Source organism: Pleurodeles waltl, chromosome 2_1 (genome assembly GCF_031143425.1).
Source record: "Pleurodeles waltl isolate 20211129_DDA chromosome 2_1, aPleWal1.hap1.20221129, whole genome shotgun sequence".
Taxonomy (NCBI): Eukaryota; Metazoa; Chordata; class Amphibia; order Caudata; family Salamandridae; genus Pleurodeles; species Pleurodeles waltl.
Window position 1 is genome coordinate 44972218 of NC_090438.1, and position 21318 is coordinate 44993535.

A 21318-nucleotide genomic window follows, 5' to 3' on the forward strand; every position below is an offset into this window, starting at 1 on the left:
GCTAACGGTTTAGGATTTCTTTTAAATGTCTCTAAACTTTCACTGTCTGGCTACAGTAACAGAGCAAACATCTTGAAATATTGTGTACGCTGCTTGCAAAAGTGGTGTGTTCCAGTTTCCAGGAAGATCTGCTCTTTTTGTTGAAGAAAAAAAAAAAAGAACTTCGTTCTGTATATCTCTAGCATTTTTTTTTTGTTGCTTTTGATGATACGCCAAATATAACAATGAAATGTTTTTTTTTTTAAAGGACCAGGATGCAGAAAACAAAGATGACTCATGGCAGTGCTGCCTGGAAGCACAATCATGTAGAGTACATAAACTACACAGAAGGATAGCATGGTTAAAAGCAAAAATAAAAGAATGATTAGGAGTATTAACAAGGCTTTACCTAAGGGCCCCAAGCATGCTCAGGCAAGTCTCAACAACTGTTCTGATTTGTCATGCGTGGTGTTTCTCACAGCTAGGCCGCAAGCAGGACTGAGAAAAAAGTTCAGTCACTGAAACTCGACTTAAGGCGTGCAATTCAGACTCATGATAAATGGTTATTACCTGGAAGTAAAGTCTTCAGCAACTTATAAACTAAAGGTTTCTTATAACAAAGACTGCTTTCTCTGCTACGCTAAGGTCTTTCATGTTAAAAAACATACTGTGTGAAGCAAAAAAGAATTTGGAAGCACAATAAAAGATATTTGGGAGGCCAAAAAATGTTTTGGAACCCTTGTACTCTGAATAGTCTGCTCCCCTGAAAAATTCCAGTAGACCAGTGGAGAAGCAAGGTGCAGTGAGTCCTAATGGTAGCAAGAGGAATAGGTTTCCCATCACCTCTTTTGGCTAGTAAAAAGCAGTTGTAAGTGGTTGCAGTGGGCTCCAGTACCACTACTCATTGATGGACACCACTTGTGCAAACATGATGAATCAAACACAACATTATTTTTTTTCATGTTTATACATGCTCATTCTTCACTCTAGGTCACAGCTTGGCAAAATGTATCTAAAAAATACAATAAAGAGTGTTTTTTAAATTTTATGGTGGTGATGGGGTTGGAGGAGAGAATTTAAGGGAACAAATTTACTAAACTTTGTGATGGTGCTCACCTGCCACAAAGTTGTGAAAGCAGCAGCAACAAATCAAATTTCATTCATAAAAGCTATCTTTACCTGAAGGTTGATTCTTCTCTTGCACCCAAGCTTCTCTGTGCCACCACCAACCTGTTCAGTTGGGGTATGGGGGCTTACCTGGGATCTGGCCAGCACAAAGAAACTTGGTTTTTCGCAGAAAGTCAGATCTACTAAAAGTAATATGTCTTTGCCCACAAAACATAATGCCATTTTACAGCAGGCACAAACACAGAGTCAAGTGGTACATCACCTGATATACCTATAAGTAATATGTGCTTTACTGTAAAAGACACACCTTACATGTCTGATTGCTGATGTCTACATGTAGGAATTTGTAGTGGCGGAAACCTTGAGCACAAAGCCTTTGCTAGTCAGCAGCAACATGCATTCGCATCATGCCACCAAGTTGTGCGTTGCACAAATTAAGCATTTTTAGAATGAAAAACACCAAGGACACCAACAAAAAGTGCTGCTTTCTTTCCGTTGCGCAAAGGAGCATAGCTATATTTCACACTTTGCTCTGCTGTGCGAAAGATAGGAAATTTGAGCCAAGCAAAAAGCAAATATGTTCAGCTTAGAATTTTAGTTACAAGCCTGACTTATTGGTTTTACCAGTACTTGTTTCTAAGGAGTGACAGAATGTATATTGTATTACAGTTACAAATGCTTTGATAGAGTAGTACACTAACAGTATAGAATATGGATGGTGGGCACTAAGAGGCAACCAACATATTAGAAAACTATCATATAGATAAGGACCTCATTTAAAAAGAGCTGAGGGTTTTGTATCCAATTTCAGTGGTGTACAAAGGCCCCCGAAGCCCACCCCAGGGTGTTTTATAGAGGAGAGAGCAGAGAGGGGCGAGATTTAGGGGGCCCCTTGACTGGATCCAGGGGCTCCCTCATGTTTTGTTACACCACTGTTCAATTTTATCCTCTGCTAGAGCATCTGACTCTAGAGAAGTGTCTGGTGAACATATGCACTGATTAACATGTTGCCGCCTAACAGACGTCAGAGATGGGACATGTCAAAATCAGGCTGTGGTTGTGCTTTTCCTCTTATGGAGTGAGCCTTGGGCTTAACAAGGAGAGTATAGAAAGCTGATAGCACAAAGAGATATAAGCTACTATCCATCTGGAAATAGATTGTTTGCAAGTAGCCAGACCTTGTCTAATGTGACCACAGATCACAAATATTTGTTTTTGTTTTTCTAATGTCATTGGTTTTTGTAGGTAAAACTGCAAGACACCCCCTGAAGTCCAGTGAGTGAAGAGTCCTGTCTGCTGGCATAGATGTATTAGGGAAAAAAGTAGGAAGGGCTATAGGCTGACTGAAGGGAAATTAGATATCACTTTTGGTAAGAAGGAAGGGTGACTCCTCAAGACTACACTATTAGCATGAATAATGGTAAAAGATTCTACTGGTAACACTGCTTGCAATTGACTGACATGCCATGCAGATGGCATTTTGATGTAACAAGTTCCATGAAAGATGCTGCAAAGCAGATCTATGTAAAAGGTTTAAAAGGTGGACTTAATAGTTTAGACAGCAGTAAGCCGAGCGCCCATGGAGGAGATGGTCTTTTCACTTTTGGGAGAACCTTTGAGTCCTTTCGGAAACTCATCACTGGGATCTTAAATAAGGACAACTGCAGCAAAGATTTTCTGTATGCCGTTATGGCAGCTTTATGTGTGTTTATTAATGAAAATTGTAATTCTGAGTTGCCCAAGTGTACCAAGTATGGAACTCTGGCATGAAATAGGGTTGTCCCCTTGCATCAAATGCAGAATTAATAATTTTAATGCATAACAGGATCTGGTAGAATGACGATTTGCTCTTTTTAGTATCTCAGTCTGTCGGGGAGCAGATTAAAATGGCCTAATAGTCCGACCTCAGGTGCCATACAGCCAAATTTAAAGACGGAAGGCTCAGTTGTTTTGATTTGGCCCTGAAGTCTGATCAGAAAATCTAGTTTCCATGGTGATCATCTGATGTGGGTTGTCGAAAGTATGAACACCACCACTACCTCTGGCAATATGGTGCTATCAAGATCATCTTTGTCCTCAATCTCTGTATTTTCACAGTTACCACCAGTATGAGTGGGATCGCAGGAAAGGGCATAAACAAATGGCATTGACCATCTGATCAAACGGCCGTGTGAGTTAAGATGGAGTGACTATCATATGTTATTTTGTACACTGCCACAGACGTCTAAGGAAAAATACCCCATACGCTGAAAATCTATCTACAACTATGTTGTTCAGAATCTATTTATGGTTTCCCTCGTGAGGCTGGCTGAGGAAATACACTTCTTGAATCTGTACTCTTGGGTTATATATTCCTGCAGGAGATAATCTTGAGACCAAGTCTCAATGCCACAAGGTTTGTTCTTGCAGAGATAGTGGTCTTGATCTTGCTCCTCTTTGTTTGTATAATGCATGGCGGTGGTATTGTCCATCTGAATCGGTATGTTCTTTGAAAACAGAGAATGAAGAAAGACTTAGAGCCAAGTGCACAGCTTTCAGTTCTAGGATGTGATCAATCTTCTGTCTTTCCAGAGTCCCTTAATCATTAGATGCTTCATTTGGCCTCCCCACCATGATAGAGATACATCCATATCTATGGTTTGTGTCTGAGTTTCCTTTACAAATGGAACTCCTATGAACACCTTTTGGCTTTTGAACTACAAAGCCAATGAGTTTAATGACAAAGTTGTGAAATGAAGAATACCTTCTCACTTGTCTCTTTTTGAGACCGCTTGTCTTTGAGACACTGCAAAAGAGGTCTCAGGAAAAGTCTTGCATTTTGTACTATGCAGGAGGCCATGGATCCTAGGAGTAAGGAAACCTTGCAAGCTGTTGGGATGTTAGCATGTCACGGCTCCATGTATTTTTGCTGAATGGATAATACTCTCCTCTAAAGGTTACACACTTTTGTAAAGTGTCTGATTTGTCCATGTTTATTTGAGGACTAAACTTTGAAAGAAGTCTGGCTGTGGTTCTGAAATTCTGCAATGCTTTCAACTGAGTCTACTTTTATTAACCAGTTGTCGAGGAAGGAATAAATAAAATATTGCCCACTTAGATGGGCTGAAACTACAGTCATGCATTCTGAGAAGGTTTAAGGGGCCCATTTTAGGACCAGACAATACCTGGAATAAGCTCCCTTGTTGTGCTAGTCTGAAGACACTTTTTATCCCTCATTTTTCTAACATAGGATGAGGCTCTTTTCTCAGTAAATATTGGTTTTGGTGGAACGGGCAGTGGAATTGCCTGGAAACAAACTGAATATCGGAGGTGGTGGTGGTGGAGAGAATGAGAGAGGGTGGTGGTGGCAGTGGAGCAGAGTGAGAGAGAGTGGGAAGGGGCGAGGGAGTGGGAAGGGAGTTAAGCCATTGTCTGCTGCCAGCAGAATTCCTCCCTCTGGAATGTTTGAGAGGAAGTGGGCTTCTGTTGATACCGTTTGTTGTATTGCCGTCTTTGCAGTTGCCTCTGTTGAAGGTGATATGACCAACTGGGGAATCAACCCTCTGGTGGAAGTATTGTCTCTCTTTGGGCCTATATTGTTGTTTAACTACATCTGTTCTTCCAGGTCACCGGTCTTAAGGGACTCTGACTTGTTTTTCATCCCAAGCATCTCTTATTCAGTACGTTGGCTAGAGAGTGGTGAATCCCAAAAAAAGTATATAGGCAATTTTTTATTGTGAATAGGGCTTTAAGGACTACAGACATAGCCATGACGAGCTTCCTAAAGAAATCATGTGATAACAGCTAGTTACAGAAAGCTCTGCCAAGTCCACTGCTGCATTAGTAATGTCTGGAGAGCAGGGATCAGTCTTTAAGCATCTCCATAAACTCTTGTTGCCAATGTTTTGACAAATCTTAGACAAAGAATTTGGTGATGTCTCATTTCTCTATGGCATCAGGCATTTTTCCAGCTGCGTGGAAGCCGTACTACACATCTTCTGCCCTGTTGCATCCAATCTCTTGCTATCTCTCTCAGCAGCGGATTCTGGAGTGGATGTATGCTTTAGTCTGCCCTGACTATGAGTCCAGCATAGGATCACTCTTGAGGAATAGTGGGTCGTTGTGAGGTGGTTTATATTTCTTTAGGAGAGGAGTCGTCGCTGCTTTGAATGCTTAAGACAAACAGGACTCCAGCAACAATGACCAACAGGACCAGTACAAGAGGCTGAAGGAGTAGGAGTGCTGCTCTTTGCTGGAGGGTCTCCAGAATGATTGACACCGCTGGTTGAGGGATCTCTAAAGATATGTTGAGTATTGCTGCTCCTTTGGTGAGCGTTTCTTACAGCATCAAACTCTCATCCATTGCACTCCAAATTGAGAATGAGCCGCTGATTTCAGAGTGTAGAAAGAACATGATGAGTAATGCGATCATGATTGTGAGTGCGATCTATGTCTACTACTGACAGCCATACTTAGGGGAGATGATGTCGTTGGAGAAGAGGATTTATACTTCCTCAATGGAGGCTGTTTTACATGTCTTTCTTGTTTTAGAGAGATGCAGAGGAGTTAGTAGCATCTGAACTGGATCTTCAAATGGTATGATTGTCCACAGAGAACAATGTGGAAGAGGGGCCACATCTGGATCAGCAACCATTTGAGGGCATCCAAAAGGTAGTAACAGCAGGCTTTACCTTTCATATGGATCAGAATGTGACTGGACACATGAGCAACTTTGTTAAATGACAAAGACTGACCAGATTGGATGGACAGACCGTGACCAGATCTTTGAAGCTGCTGAAGTTGGAGGCCAAATAAAATTGTAACTGACTGTGATGGAGAGCAAGAGGATCTAGGTGTTTTTGACATCAATGGTGTATGTGTCGATATGGATCATGAGTCTCTGCTGGTTGGCTTTAAGTGACTCCGCCCCAATTGCCCATCAAGTGCCACTGGCAAAGGTGTTCTTGCTTGTGAATATGATTATTTCAATGTCGATCTGTATTGATGCCTCTGTTGAGGTCAAGTCGGTGTACAGCCATCTTTTGACAGAAAACACATCAGAGCAAAACCTCTGGACTTCAACCTCATAGCTGCTATGACATGGAGAATGGTGCTGGTGTTGGTCTCTGCCACTGGGATCTTCTATTGTTGGATCTCCCTCTGTGGAAGTCTTTTCAGAAGGTGGCACACTTAAAGAGACTAGCTCAGAGGCTGATCTGTGTAGCTGACTCCTCTTCTTACCTCCCTAAAGTCTTGCATGATGCCGCTGAGTCTGAAAGCGTTCATGCACCTAACTTTTCTTTTAGACTTATTTTGTTTAAACATATGTCACACTTTGAAAGAATATAAGATGGATGCAGACTACAGATTACTTTGTGGGCATCTGTGACTGCCTCTTTCCTTCCATATTAAGTGCACTTGCAAAAAAATGGATGGCATCCCGATGAAAAAAATACTAATCAGTTAGAAAGAAATACTTCACTTGAAAGGAGAGGTTTGTAAAAAAAAAGACAAAAATGTTTTTCTGACACAAACATATTAAGATTTTCACAGGTGTTCACATATCCTACTCTAACGGGCAAGAAAAGGTAAACTGCCTTTCAGAGGCACCTGCCAGTACAATGCAGCGTGAAAATGAGAACCTCTCAGATCCCTAAAGGAACAGGTCTTCTTTTTCTCTATTCCAAATGTAAGACCATCAGGCTGCATGTTTATCTTCATGTACACAATTTTTAAAGGGTTTTGCATGCCAGATGGCATTCTAAAGCAACATTATGGACAATTCTGAAAGACTTACTATATATGAACAACTAATGGATAAAGCCATTCTGCAATGATATTTTATAGAAGAAAATCTGTGCAGAAAGGTGTTTGGGAGTTCACACATAGGGGATGGAATGATTTGCGTGTGAACAAACAAACAAAGGACATTTTACTGTGGCAACTGAAGCCTGGTCAGCCCCAGAAAATTCCCCTATCTGATATGAAAAGGTTGGCCAAATAAAGGGGGACCTCACATCAGAAACGAGTTGCTTTCTCATCAAGAGATCCTTGTAAGTGCAAGTGTCCTATCTGTTCACCCTCCGAGTAGGTGGCTAAGGGGGACCATAATAAGGGTAGATATCATTCACACCAATACATGGATGTGATGTCCTGTGACAAAGCTGACAGCTTATTTTGATACTGGACCTACACTTGATGGACAAAAGTCTAGACCACATTTATCTCGGCTAATTTCACACACACAAATTCCCTAAACACCACATGCATCCCTTAGCCACAGAAAAGGAGATGCTAAACAACTGATTTCAGCTCGTCTTTAATGCACCCTTATGAAAAGTAGAAAAACAAGAACTGTGAGGAAACGGTTAGTGATGTTTGGAGAGGCGGCGGGCCACTCCTTGAGCAAAATGCAAAAGTGACAACTATCCATTATAGAAGCCCCAATCACAGGGTGACCAAATGCTTCGGATTTGCCTGGACAGTCCCATTTTTTTTCAATTATTCTTTTAGCGTCCCAATACCTTTTGCTAAAATAAATACATTTCTCAGTTTGAGACTAGATGAGCATTTGCATACATTGGTGTCTGTCGGCTCAATTTTCAGAAGGCCCTCTTGTCGCACTCAAGGTGAATTTAATACTTTTAAGCCTCTCCTGTTTCACCTCATTTGTGCAGCATTGCAGGTAATAAAGAGGGGTGAATTAGGGGGCAGTCAGCCCTGGAGAGACATCCCAATTGGGAATGGGAAGGCTTTACCTGAAGGGTTTCACATGACAAAGGCTGGCACAATTTAATATAGACCTGCACCTATACAGTCCGAAAAGGGACTCTAAAAATGATTACCATGGACAGCACAAGCTTATAGTCATGTTCTTGACATATGCTTTGTGGTACTTATCTTGTTTCACCAGCGTAAATATTGGATGATGAGGCGTAGAATGCAAAGTAAACTCCTGTGTGACATGAGAACTTGAGATCTTTGTGCTAGTCTAATCTTTTAAAATGGAACAATGTGCATAATCTTTCCATTTTTCCCCTATAAGCAGCCTACTTTATATGCCAGTATGGATTGCCCATGTAGTGCTTCTATGTTGTGGGTTTTGTGATTGAGGTTATTCAACAATCAGGTAGGTGTTAACATTTAGCCCTATTCTTAATCTTTGACATCCACGTTTTTGGTTAAAATTGTAGTTGTTTACCTAGCGCACTGAATGAATTACTATCCTGTTAGAGCTGTACAATATTTACTAATAACTGCTGACAACATATCAATACCAGCTATCATAAAGCTATAATCACTGATCCCTGTATAAGCTGTCTTTTTTTTAAAGTCCTTAAAAACTTAACACCACTATGCAGTTAGGTTAGTGTCTACTAAAATCCAGATGAACAGCTCTTATATTCTACCTAATGTACAAGTTACTTACCTTCGGTAACTAAATATCTGGTAGAGACATATTCTAGTTGCAGATTCCTTACCTTTGAATTTCTCCAGGCGTCAGACTGGATCCGGAGGTTTTTCTTCGAGCAGTACCTCTGCACGCCGTCAGGTGGCGTTCGTTGACTACGCGGGCGTCGTGCTCGCCGTGATGACGTCGCGGTTGTATATAGGCACCACCCCGGCGTGCTGATGTCAGTTTCTTTTCACAACTTTTCACGCTGGTAGTGCGGAGCCATGAAGAACACAGTGTTGTGCCACAACTAGGGCCCTCAAGGGAAAGTTCCTGTCTCTAGAAATCAGTTCGCAGTGCGGGGAGGATGGGCAGGTCAATAATGAATCTGCAACTAGAATATGTCTCTACCAGATATTTCATTACTGAAGATAAGTACCTTGTACATCTGATAAAAACTTCTAGATGCAGATTCCTTACCTTCGACTAGGTACCGGAGCAATACCATCCCTGGTGGTGGGCCTGCAAACCAAGATCACACCAAAAAGTCCTGCAGGACCGAACGGCCGAAGCAGCCGTCCCTTTGGACCTGATTGTCCAGGCAGTAGTGCTTGGTAAAAGTGTGCAGAGATGCCCACGTTGCTGCCTGGCAAATACCTATGACTGGAACGCCCCGAGCTAGCGCTGTGGTAGCAGCAGTAGCTCCAGTGGAGCAAGCTTGCAAACCTTTAGGAGGTTGCTTTTTAGCCAGAGCGTAGCAAATTTTGATGCATAAGAGTACCCATCTGGAAATGGTCCTCTTCAGCACCGCCTTCCCCTTCTTTGCACCCACATATCCCACAAAGAGTTGATCGTCCACCCGGAAGTCTTTGGTATGATCAAGATAGAACGCCAATGCTCTTTTTGTGGCCAGGCGGAGGAGTCTCTCCTCTTCATGAGAGGGATGTGGGGGTGCATTAAAAGGTAGGCAAGGTGATGGACTGACATGGAAGGGTGTCACTACCTTAGGTAGAAAAGAAGCCCTCGTGCGAAGCACCACTTTGACAGGATGTATGGCAAGAAAAGGTGGCTTAGATGACAGAGCCTGGAGTTCACTAACTATGCAGGCAGAAGTAATGGCAACTAAAAAGAGTCTTTATAGTTAAGAGCCTTGGAGGACAGTTGTGAAGGGTTTCAAACGGGGTACACATAAGGTAAGTTAAGACCAGGTTGAGATCCCATTGAGGCACGATGAATGGGATAGGAGGAAAGAGATGTGTGAGGCCTTTAAGAAACCACCCAACTATGGGAGATTTAAATACAGAAGGCTGATCAGGTAACCGTAAGAAAGCAGAGATAGTAGAGACATATCCCTTAAGAGTGCCCAAGGTGGAACCCTGCCGGGCAAGGGAAAGAATAAAGAGAAGAACCCGAGAGAGAGAGGAACAGATTGAGGATCGACAGAATTGACGATGCACCATGCCACAAATTTCTTCCAATGACAGGCGTATAGTTTTGGTTAAGGGACGCCAGGCTGACAAGATAACGTCAAAGACTTCGAGTGGGAAGTCAAAAAAGACGTCAACTGTCGCAGCTCCATCTCCACGCAAGTCGTCGCAGAGTTGACAGGTTTGGGTGGAGGACCTTCCCCTGCTGCTGCGACAGAAGATCCTCCGAAGGGGCAGTCTGATCAAAGGAGCTATGGCCATGTTCAAAAGCTCGGGATACCGGACTCTTTGTGCCCAGTCCGGAGCCACCAGTATTACTTGGGCCCCGTCTTACCTGATCTTCTTCAGAACTCTGGACAGAAGTGGTATTGACAGGAAGGTGTACAGGAGGTCTGAATTCCACTTGTGACGAAAAAGGTTGCAGAGCGAGTGCCGCCTAGGAAACTCCAATGCGCAAAACAGCTGACATTGCGCGTTCTGTACGGAGGCAAACAAGTCTAACCAAGGTTCTCCCCACTGCAGGAAGAGACCTTGCACCACCTCCGGATGGAGACGCCATTCGTGGTTGACCATGCATCGTCGGCTGAGTTCGTCTGCTCTGGCATTCAAGGAGCCCGCCAGGTGTTGAACCACCAGGAAAATGCTCTGATGTTCCAGCCAAGCCACAAACGACGAAGGGCCTCTTGACAAAGGCTCCACAACCCCACTCCACCATGTTTGTTTAAATACCACATGGCAGTGGTCTTGTCTGTGAACACTTGCACTGCTTTTCCCGGGAGGGAGGGAAGAAATTCTTTCAATGCTAGTCGAATCGCTCGCAGCTCCAGATGATTGATATGGAGCCCAGTTTCCGCCTCTGATCTCTCCCATGTGGCCACCCCATCCCAGGAGTGACGCATCTGTCACAATCGTAAGATCTGGTTGGGGAAAGGAGAGGGATCTGCCCTTGACTCAATCCTGATTTGTTAACCACCACTGCAGGTCTTTCGCAGTCCCTTCAGAGATCTGGACCTTGTCGGAGAGATTCCCCTGATGCTGCGCCCACTTGAACTTCAGGTCCCACTGCAGATCCCGCATATGCCATCTGGCATTTTGAACCAGCAGGAGGCCATGAGGCACAGCAGCCTCAGAGTCATTCTCCCCAAAATCCAGGACAGAGGCTCAAACCCCTGTATCATAGCCCGAATATCCTGGACTCTCTTTTCGGGAGGATATGCCAGAAACTGCAGTGTATCCAGAACAGCTCAGATGAAAGGGAGCATCTGAGAAGGAGTCAACTGTGACTTCGGCACGTTGATAGTGAACCCCAGTGAATGCAAAATGTTCGCCGTAGTCTGGAGGTGAGAGATGACTGTCTGGGGTGAGTTCGCCTTTAACAGCCAATCATCGAGGTAAGGGAAGACTGGGACCCCTAACCTGCGCAGATGAGTTGGCAACACTACCATCACACCTTCATAAACACCCGAGGGGCACTGGTAAGGCCAAAGGGGAGCATGGTAAACAAAGTGCTTGTGGCCTACCACGAATTGTAGGTAACGTCTGTGGGCCGGCAAGACAGGAATGTGGAAGTATGCGTCTTGCAAGTCCAACACTACCATCCAGTCTCCGGGATCCAGGGCAGATAGGACCTGAGCCAATGTAAACATTTTTAACTTCTCCTTTTTTTAGGAAGAGATTGAGGGACCAAAGATCTAATATAGGTAGAAGACCTTTGTCCTTTTTCGGAACCAGATAGTAGCGGGAATAGCAACCATGACCTACTTGTGCAACGGAACCCTCTCTATAGCTCCTTTGGCCAAAAGGGCTTGGACTTCCTCGTGGAGAAGCGCCATATGATCCTCCGATATCTGACTGTATGAAGGTGGCATGGCTGGAGGAGATGTCTCGCAGGGGAGGGAGTAGCCCCTTCAGACAAGGTGGAGTACCCACCTGTCCGAGGTAATGGGTTGCCATTGGGGCAGGTGATGGTGTATCCTGACACCAACTGGCTCCTGATGTACCTGAGGATTAGGAAGGCTTGGAGGCTGAAGAGGGGTGGACTGGGTGATCCGCTGGCGGCCAGGGGTAAAAGGACGCGGTTGGGTGCCCCTTCCGTATCCACAAAAGGGGCGAAAGACGGACTGCTGGGGTCTAGGTGTGGGCACGAGCCAAAGGGACCGGGGCGTGGCTCTGGAATCCTTAAAGCGATCGAGCGCCGAGTCCACCTTGTCTCCGACGAGACGTGTGCCATCAAAGGGGCATGTCCATCAAGGATTGCTGGACATCCCCTGAAAAGCCAGATGTTCTCAGCCAGGCGTGGCATCTCAAAGCCACCGTCGATGCAACTGATCTGCCCAGAGAGTCTGTTGTATCCAGTCCACAACAAATCATGAACTTAGCTGCATCTCTCCCATCTGTCACAGCTTGAGATAAGACAGTTCGGGCCTCCTCCGGAACTACAGGCAGCACTTGCGCAACCAATGCCCAGAGAGTATGGGAATAGCGTCCCAAAAGGAATGCGGTGTTCACAGACGCTAGACTGTTGGAAGAAAACAATTTCTTCCCCACATTATCCAGTCTTTTTGATTCCCTATCCGGGGGTGCAGCAGGGAATGCGCCAAATGAAGAAGAAGGCTGGATGACAAGGCTCTCAGGCGTGGAGTGTTGGGCCAGGAATTTTGGGTCTGACGGCGGAGGCCAATGGCGGCGGGAAATCGTCAGTCACAGGAGCCTCTGTGCTGAGTCTGGACCAAGTACCCAAAAGGACGTCTGTCAGTGCTGCATTAAAGAGTAAAAGGGGCTCGGAAGAGGAAGACCCCGGCTGAAGCATGTCGGTTAGGATGATAGGCATAACCTCCACAGAAGGTAGCTCGAGGTCCAGGACCTGAGCCGCCCTTCTTACCACCATAGAATAAGAAGCAACCTCCTCCGTAGCCACGCTATGAGGAGAGAGCATACCAGTGTGTCAGGGGAGGTGTCTAGACCACTATCACATCCCAAATCCTGCAGTCAGTCCATTTGGGGGTCAAGCTGGTATTCTAAAGGGTCCAGCGTCCCCTCCATACTCTCCCGTATCCATACCAACAAGATTAAGGGTCTGAACGGAACTGGCGTTGATAGTAGTCGTTCCGGGTCGTCAGGTATGAGGATGGGATCGACATCGATTGTGGGCCCAACCGATGTCGGGACAGATCTGCGACTGGATCCAGAGGTGCCCTCCGGAACTGAGGCCGAAGCTGACTGCTTTGAAACCGAGGGGACCCCAAACGACTCACCTGTGTCCGAAGGCTCCAAAAATGAGGTGCATGGCCTCGTAAAATTCTTTAAGTTGGGCGGGGGTGGCTCCGGGGAAGTCGGGGAAGCACAGAGCCGACCCAGAAGGCGGCTCCGTTGACGGAGGACTAGTGTCGACGCTCTTCCCGCGTCGTATCATCCGATTGATGGGGTGAAGTCGAAGAACGCTTGACCTTCTTAGACTTAGACTTCCTTTTGTGACTCGAATTTCCCGGTGACTTGAAGGACAGAGTGGTGGTGACTCCGCGCCCGGTCTCGAGACCTTCCTCTCGAACAGAACCGTGAGCGCCACTGAGTCGAGTGTCAGGCTGCCATGAGCTTTAGGGACCGCTCCCTCAAAGCCTTTGAGTTCATGGCCCGACACTCTGAGCACGACTACTGGTTGTGATCGCGCTCCAGGCACCAGAGACACACAAGGTGCAGATCCGTCACCGACATAGTTCAAGACAGGAGTCGCTGGGCTTGAATCCAGTCTTGCGGGACATCCCTTGGGGCATCCACAAACATAAAAAATTTGCCAATAGTGTTGACGTAGTAAAAAAATGACTGAGGTAGCTCTTCTCCAGATCTGCGCGTAGGCTGGCGCAGAAACAAAAGAACTGACGTCAGTGCACCAGGGTGGCGCCTATATACGTCTGACGTCATCACGTCGAGCACGATGTCAATGACGCCCACGGAGTCGACCGACACCACCTGACGGCGCGCAGAGGTACTGCTCGAAGAAAAATCTCCTGATCCAGTCTGACGCCTGGGGAAATTCAAAGGTAAGGAATCTGCAACTAGAAGTCTCTATCAGATACTTTTTTTCTACTTATTGAATCGATTGCTATGTATTCGCCACACAGCATAGATTTTTTTTAATTTTTTTTTACAGATGTGTAACCTTTCTCAATCTACAGCAGAAAACTCTTGTCTACGAACCTCCACATCTGTCCACCCATATCTTAATACACCATTTACACTTTGCTTTTTTATACAAGTTCTCCTTACCTGTGAAAAACTCTCCAAACTCCTGCTCCAATTTCATGGCTTTATCAAACATCTTATTTGCTTGTTCATATGTCTGTCTACGATTCATTTCCCTGTAAGAGAGATAGTAATTATTAGTGCTGTCATTGCTGTTTTCCCATCCTCATCACACAGTACTAAAGTGAAGGACAGAGCCATTCCCCATTCCTATGTAACAGATAATGCATTACTTGCTCAGCATACCAAACTATTATTGTATTGTATTGTAATCGTATTTATATAGCGCTTACTACCCCTGACGAGGCGTCGAAGCGATTTTCGATGAGTAGCACGCTACTCCGGAACCCAACAAGAATTAGTGATGGATTAGTATCATTTAATAATGAGTACAGTTTTAGTATTATTATGAGTTAATTTGAGCCACAGATATGAGAGTTTGGCTGCTCTACTGCTCTAAAGAAATTGGGGGGACTGATCTTGAACTGTAAACAAGGTGTTTTCAAGGCCACCCAATGCTTATCAGATGACATTGCTGTCATTTAACTCTCAGAGGTTTGCGGCCATCAAAAAACATGGGTGTGATAATTCACACTCTCAGACCTCAAGCTGGAAGGACACAAGGCAAACTATGAAAACATAAAGCCAAGAAAATGCAGGGCCTGATTTAGTAAAATACAGTGTTGCCCTGATGGACAGTCTTCGAATTGTGAGTTGTCCGCCAGCATAGTGGACAACTGTAGGCATTGACCGGACCCACCGCCACCTGTCATTGAGTTAAAAGTTTGACAGGGGGCTCTTTCAAACTCTATGGTCGCCTATCAAACTTAACAAGTTTTTGTTTCTTCAAAAACAAAACCACAAAGCAGAATTTTGTTTCTGAGAAAACAAAAACTCATGACTCGCACACCATGGGAATTTCCCGCCATAATGTGGGGCTCATTTAAAAGTTTTATTATCCCTTACTGGCAGCTTTCCACGGTCGAAAGGGAGAGTTAAAAATGTTGTTCTGACCGCCATCTAAGTTGTGCTGGTGATCCAATGGTCAAACACAGATGGCTGTTACTCTGTTGGAGGAATATGTCAGCAGCGGAGTGGTCTCCATCGCTAACATACTTAAGGTCTGTCCACCTGTAAATCAGACAGGCAACACTTCAGTTTGGCGGAGAGGATAATCTGTCGCTGTTGCAACAGAGTACCCTCTCCGCCAAACTCTAAATCAGCAGCATAGGTGTAAAAATGAAAGGTTTGCAGACAAGAATAGACTTACATTAGAGTTTCGATGGATTTTGGCTTGATGAAGATGGCAACTGGAAAAAGTTGTGCTTGCTGCAACCTTTTAATGGCATTGCCAGACACGTCCAAAATACAGTGCTTTCCCTAAAAGAGGAGAAAATACTTCAGCAAACTATTTATTACATATCTAGCCAAGACTTGCAGTCAACAAAAATAACATATGTTACATACCTTCAGTCAACAATCTGAAAATTCCTTTACCAGAAGAATGAGGGCAGAAATTAATTTAGGAGCTTTGCTGCCAGCAAAACCAAAGACTTACTCCCATACCAAAGGGTCCACTGGATGTGAAATAATTTGGAGTTTAACAGACTAGGTTTGAAACTCACAAATGTTATCCACCCGTAAAACCTTCTCCAGCACTGATATAACTTGCTGTGAACTAACTCTACTTTAGGAGAGAAACTCGGAAGTCAAGAAGTTTAAAATGGCCAAAGCTACCATTGACACAGATGATTTGGAAGGCACTGCTGTGCGTTGGTACCAGAACCTGTGTTTTTATTTTATTTTTGTGTGCAAAAAAAGGGGCAGGTGAGAGTAAAGAAAGACGAGGAAAAAAGGGCAATTACTTATATGTACCTCATTCTGCGGAATTTTCATTTTAGTCATAAGCACTGACCTGTCACACATGGGACTTCGAAACACGAATTACACATACACCTCATACGTTTCATCTGAAAAGCCAATTTGTTAAAAACAAAACAATATGTCAACACCCTAATGCATCCTATACTGACCAATTTGCAATCATCTTAGGTAAGCATTGGCAAAACTAACAGGTCTCACCTATATAAGATCTTTTGGTTTTGTCAAGGTTTTTAGCCAGGTTGTAAAACAGCGTGGCAGTTATGCGACATGACTGAAAGTAAAGAACTAAAATCGCTGATGAGGCCAATGTGCCGTAACGCTTTTATTTACTCCAGTATTGGAACTTTTATAGATTCACATGCTTGAATCATTCTCCGTTGTCGAGATAGGAGCCCACGGTACCTTTAATTAAGTAGTATTAACATAGGTTTAAACCTGAAGGCCCTTAAGCCTCTCAGTTTAGCATTCTATCAGTCATTTTAAGAAAAAAGGACCAAACCTCAGGGCCCACCAATCAAGCGACACCACCCTCTAGACCCTTCCCAGGAGAAGCTACAGTTCCTCAGATTTTCTACCGCACGTCGTGCTAGGGAGCCTTCTCAGAGCTCTGCTCGGCTCTTCTCAACTTTTGGAATAACCACAGTTATACTCTTCACAACTAATTCTGACTGATTGCTGATAAGGCCTACACCATGACTGACAAGGAACAGAAGGGCTTGTTCAGATCCTGCAAGACCTTAAGGAAAAAGATTACACTCTGATAACCCTCATCAGAACTGCATATATTGCCTTTACCCAGACCACTCTCCCAAAGACTGCAAGGTATGTCGTAACTTCTCTTCTAAAACCCTGAAGAACAGAGAGGGCAGATTATTGATATGGCTGAAAAAACATAAATCTAAAGATAACCCAGTCTCTGATTCCGACAGCGATGATTCTTCCTCATCTTCCAGAAAATCATCTAAAAGAGCAAGATCTCCTCACTGAAGGTCTTCCTCAGAGCAGCCAAGAAAGGCCTACAAAAAGACCAGCTGCAGCGCTCCATCACCTCCCAAATTCTCCACAAAAGGGGAAAGAGAACAGGTCAGCAGTTCTGAAAGGCCTACAAAATCATCTTCTGTGCTTCCTCTCCCATCAGCTGAACCATTTAAAAGACCTTCCTCTGCTCGTACAGTTGACAGGCCACTGGCCAAAACCCCACCGTTGACGACATCCTCATCGATGACAGCAGCAACGAGGTCCATTCATTCCACTGTCGATGACTGTTTCTGGATTAATATGTCGACGGCCTCTATGACGAACTACACATTGTCATCGTCATTGACGGTAAACCACGGTCTCCTCATTGCCGTCTTCATCGACGACGACCCCGTCAACGGTAGCTTCAACAACAAAACAGTTGACAGTTAAGATATCAACAAGGACAGCATTGAAGACTACTCTGGTCACGCTGTTGACAAAGGCATCTACGACACCGTCGACGAGCTTGTGGGCGACATCGTTGATGAGGGAAAAATTTCACGAAAATCAGGAAACAACAAAATTTACACCGGAGCATTCTTCTCCTAGTAAGATAATCCCTCTAATTCCAGTCCATCTCTTGGAGGGTGATGACGAATCTGATGAGGGTCCATTTGGGACAGCGCACAGTACCTCACAGTTGAATGTAAAGTACCAGGAAGACTATGATAAGTACGGAGAATCTTATGACCCACAATACTACGGAGGTGATCAAGCATATCAAGAGGCTTTGTATATGGCAAGCTCTTTAATATCTGACCTCAGAGCGATGTTAGCTGACTACAGTAGCTGCTTTCCTGCTACAGAAGAGGTCCACCTCACCCACAATCATTGCCAGTTTCTCAGGTACTCACCCCGCGTCAGACACCAACCACTCTACCGCTGACTAATGTGGCCACACCGGATATGACCCTACCACATGAGACTGACATAATGGAAGGAGAACAAGAAGAAGGTGAGCTCCTCGACAATCAGTCGGAGTCAGATGAGTATATTATTCCAGCTCCACCTTCTCCTTCAAAAGTAGATTCACCTCCGAGGACATCAGAGGATTCCACAATCTGAAGGAAAGGGCTGCTAAGCATTTTGCACTTCCAATGCCATCCAAGCAAACTGATTGTTTTCTGTATGACTTTAAGGAACCATTTCAAAAGTCAGTATGCCACTAGTCAGTTACATATGGGAGGAGGGTTTGAAGGTTATGCAAAACCCAGCGACAGTCACAGCAGTGCTTCCACGCCTGGATAAAAAGTACAAAGCACCTGAAGATGCCCCAGCATGCTTGACTGGTCACCCTCACCCAGATTCAATGGGAACGCAAGCAGCCCAGAGAAGATCCAAAAATCCCTCTACACCAATTTCCGCACCTCCCAACAAAGAGGGTAGACGATTAAACAATATTGGCAAAAGATTTTCCTTTATGTCCAGTCTAACTATAAGAGCGGCTAACTCCCTGGCTGACATCGCCCCATTTCTTGATCAATTGCCAGGGGACATTAAATCAGAGGATAGAAAAACATTACCTGAAGGAGAATGCACACTGGCAGAGATAATAGATTGTGAGATGGACATAGCCCCTACAGCGTTTTGCCGGCTTGCAGGGGTTGCTGTCCTCCGAAGGCAAGGTTGGCTGAAGGCCACATCATTCCATCCGGAAGTACAAAATAAAATATTAGATCTTCCTTTTGATGGTCAAGTGCTGTTCGGCAAACATATTGACGAAGCATTGCAGTCGATAAAATCCAACACTGAGACAGCAAAATCTTTGGCAACATTCCAATTTCTTAAGTCTTCCTTTCTAGCCACGAGAGGGTGTTGAATGCCTCCATAAAGGGGAGGCTAACAGCAATTCAGTTATCTGTCGTTTGCATCCACCTCCCAGCAATTTCAACAGCAATACTCCCAAAGACAGCCTCCTCAAGGGCGCAACAGAAAGTGTGCATCCGTCACAGCGAGGGAAAGGATTCTACTCCAGATTCGTCCTCATTCGCAAAAAGTGGCAAGACTGATCCTCGATCTCAGAGAATTAAACACCTATTTGAGAAAACAGTTTTTCCGCATGATCATCCTACAGGACGTCCTTCTTCGGTTGAACTAGGGAGACTATTTCTACCGTAGACCTAAAGGATGCATATTTCCACATCCCAATTCACCCAGCCCACAGACAGTACCTAAGATTCATGGTAGCCGGAAGCCATTTTCAATTTCCAGTCCTTCCATTCGGACTAAGATCAGCTCCCAGGATATTCACAAAGTGCCTGGCTGCTATTTTAGCCTTTCTCAGGAGGAGAAAACATCAAGTATTCTCATACTTAGCCGACTGGCTGATAAAAGCAGACACCTTCTCAGCAGCACGCAGGTCAACAAGAAAGTGCTTTGCCTTACTCAACAGCTTAGGTCTGACTATAAACTGGAAGAAATCCAAACCAAAGCCATCAAGCATGATAACTTTTCTAGGGGCATACCTGGACACTCAATCCAGCATGGCCTGCCCCACTGTGGAAAGACAACAAAAACTGATCTCTCTGGCAAAGTCAGTACAAACAAAAGAATACAATTCAGTACGCCTTTACAAATCGTTATTGGGGATGATGTCTTCATGCATACCTGTAGTTCCTTTCTGCAGACTCAAAATGCGCCCCCTTCAAGAACAGCTCAATCTGCAGTGGCTCTAGGTTTCCTGAAGCTTCGCAGATCACATCCAAATCACTCTGGCCATCACCAAGGCTCTGGTGTGGTGGTCTCAGAAACATCATCCTTCCATTGGCCTATCTTTTCTTCACCCCCCAGCCCCAAGGATAGTCACCACAGATGCTTCTCTGGAGGGTTGGGGGGCTGTTTTACAGGACCTGCAGATAAGTGGCAAATGGCCACCATCGTTTCAAGCAATGCACAATCTGCCAGAGCTAACAATGCTCAATCTGCTAGAGCTAAAAGCAGTCCGTCTAGCCTTGCAGTCTTTCCTCCCAAAGCTAGCGATTCAGAAGTAGTAGTGAGAACAAACAATACCACTACTAGGCATTACACCAACAGAGAGGCTCAAGATCTCTTCCTCTCTCCAAGGGAGCTCAGGAGATTTGGAACTGGGCTGTACAGCATGTCATACTCCTAACAGCAGTTCACCTTCCAGGCATCAAGAACAAGGTAGCAGATGAGCTCAGGAGACTAAAATCAGTCTGTCACGAATGGGAACTGGACAAGTCCACGGTCAACCACATGTTTTCCCAGTGTCGATAGCCCAACCTCCATCTCTTTGCCAGTCGGTCACACACCAAATGCCAATATTATGCAAGCTGGCATCACCAGAGGGGATCATGGGGAATGCGTTTTCCACAGCATGGTCAGGAATCTTTGCCTTTCTGCCCATTCCCTTGATCCAGAGAGTCCTAACAAAAATGAAGAGAACCATGCAAGCTGATATTGGTAGCTCCATACTGGCCTCGAAAGCACAGGTTCACAGAGCTTCTTCTCCTGTCAGTTAAACCCTGCATCCCACAGAGAATATCTCTGCATTTGCTAACAATGAACAGGCAAGTCTTACATCCAAATCCTCAATCAATGCAGTTATCAGCATGGCTCCTGAGCACCCTGAGTTTGCACACCTGAACATTCCCCAGGAGTGCAGAGATATACTGTCCAAAGCCAGAGAAATCAGCACCAACAAGACTTATGCATATAAGTAGAAGATATTTTGTTTGTGGTGCCAACAACAACAAATTAATCCTCTTTCCTCATCACCGGAACAAATATTGACTTATTTGCTACATTTGACGCATTCCGGTCTTGCCTATTTGAATTCTAACACGCCTTGATACATTAGGCGTTAAGGCGAGAGACTGAGTGAGCTATCTGAAAGTGCAGGGGTGGGGGGGGGGGGTGTTTAAAAGCGATGCTACATTAACTAGACTTCATTGCCTCAAAAGAGCCTTCCAAAGGGGACATGTATGATTAAGCCACATGTTGTTATTTATAAATACTAACATAAAATAAGCAGTTTTTATCCCTGCCAAGTTTATTTACAACTTAAGTACCACTTTAGTTCATTAAATCACATGTAACAGAAGAATTAGAAGGTGGAATGAAAAGGAGAATAAGCAACTTGTGGCACCAAACAGGGGGTTTGGTTTTCAGATTTTTGTGATTGCAGCAGCAAAAAACATACTTGTTTTTCATGCGGGAAAGGCAAGCCATGACAGAGGAAGGGGTGGGGGTACAGGCAAGCAACGACAGAGAGGTTGGGGTACAGGAGTGTGAGCAACATGTAGAAAG

General features: G+C 44.7%; 1 protein-coding gene across 12 annotated transcripts in view; it reads right to left on the bottom strand.

The window, feature by feature from the left end:
• Positions 1–21318, bottom strand: part of DLG3 (discs large MAGUK scaffold protein 3) — a 1213683-nt gene that overhangs the window by 17094 nt on the left and 1175271 nt on the right. For all 12 annotated transcript variants that reach the window (XM_069209533.1, XM_069209549.1, XM_069209524.1 and 9 more), the window contains 2 exons: positions 15416–15525; positions 14170–14261 (listed from right to left, as the gene is read on the bottom strand). In XM_069209533.1, coding sequence (XP_069065634.1) covers positions 14170–14261; positions 15416–15525 — 202 coding nt within the window. The remainder of the gene's footprint in view (positions 1–14169; positions 14262–15415; positions 15526–21318) is intronic.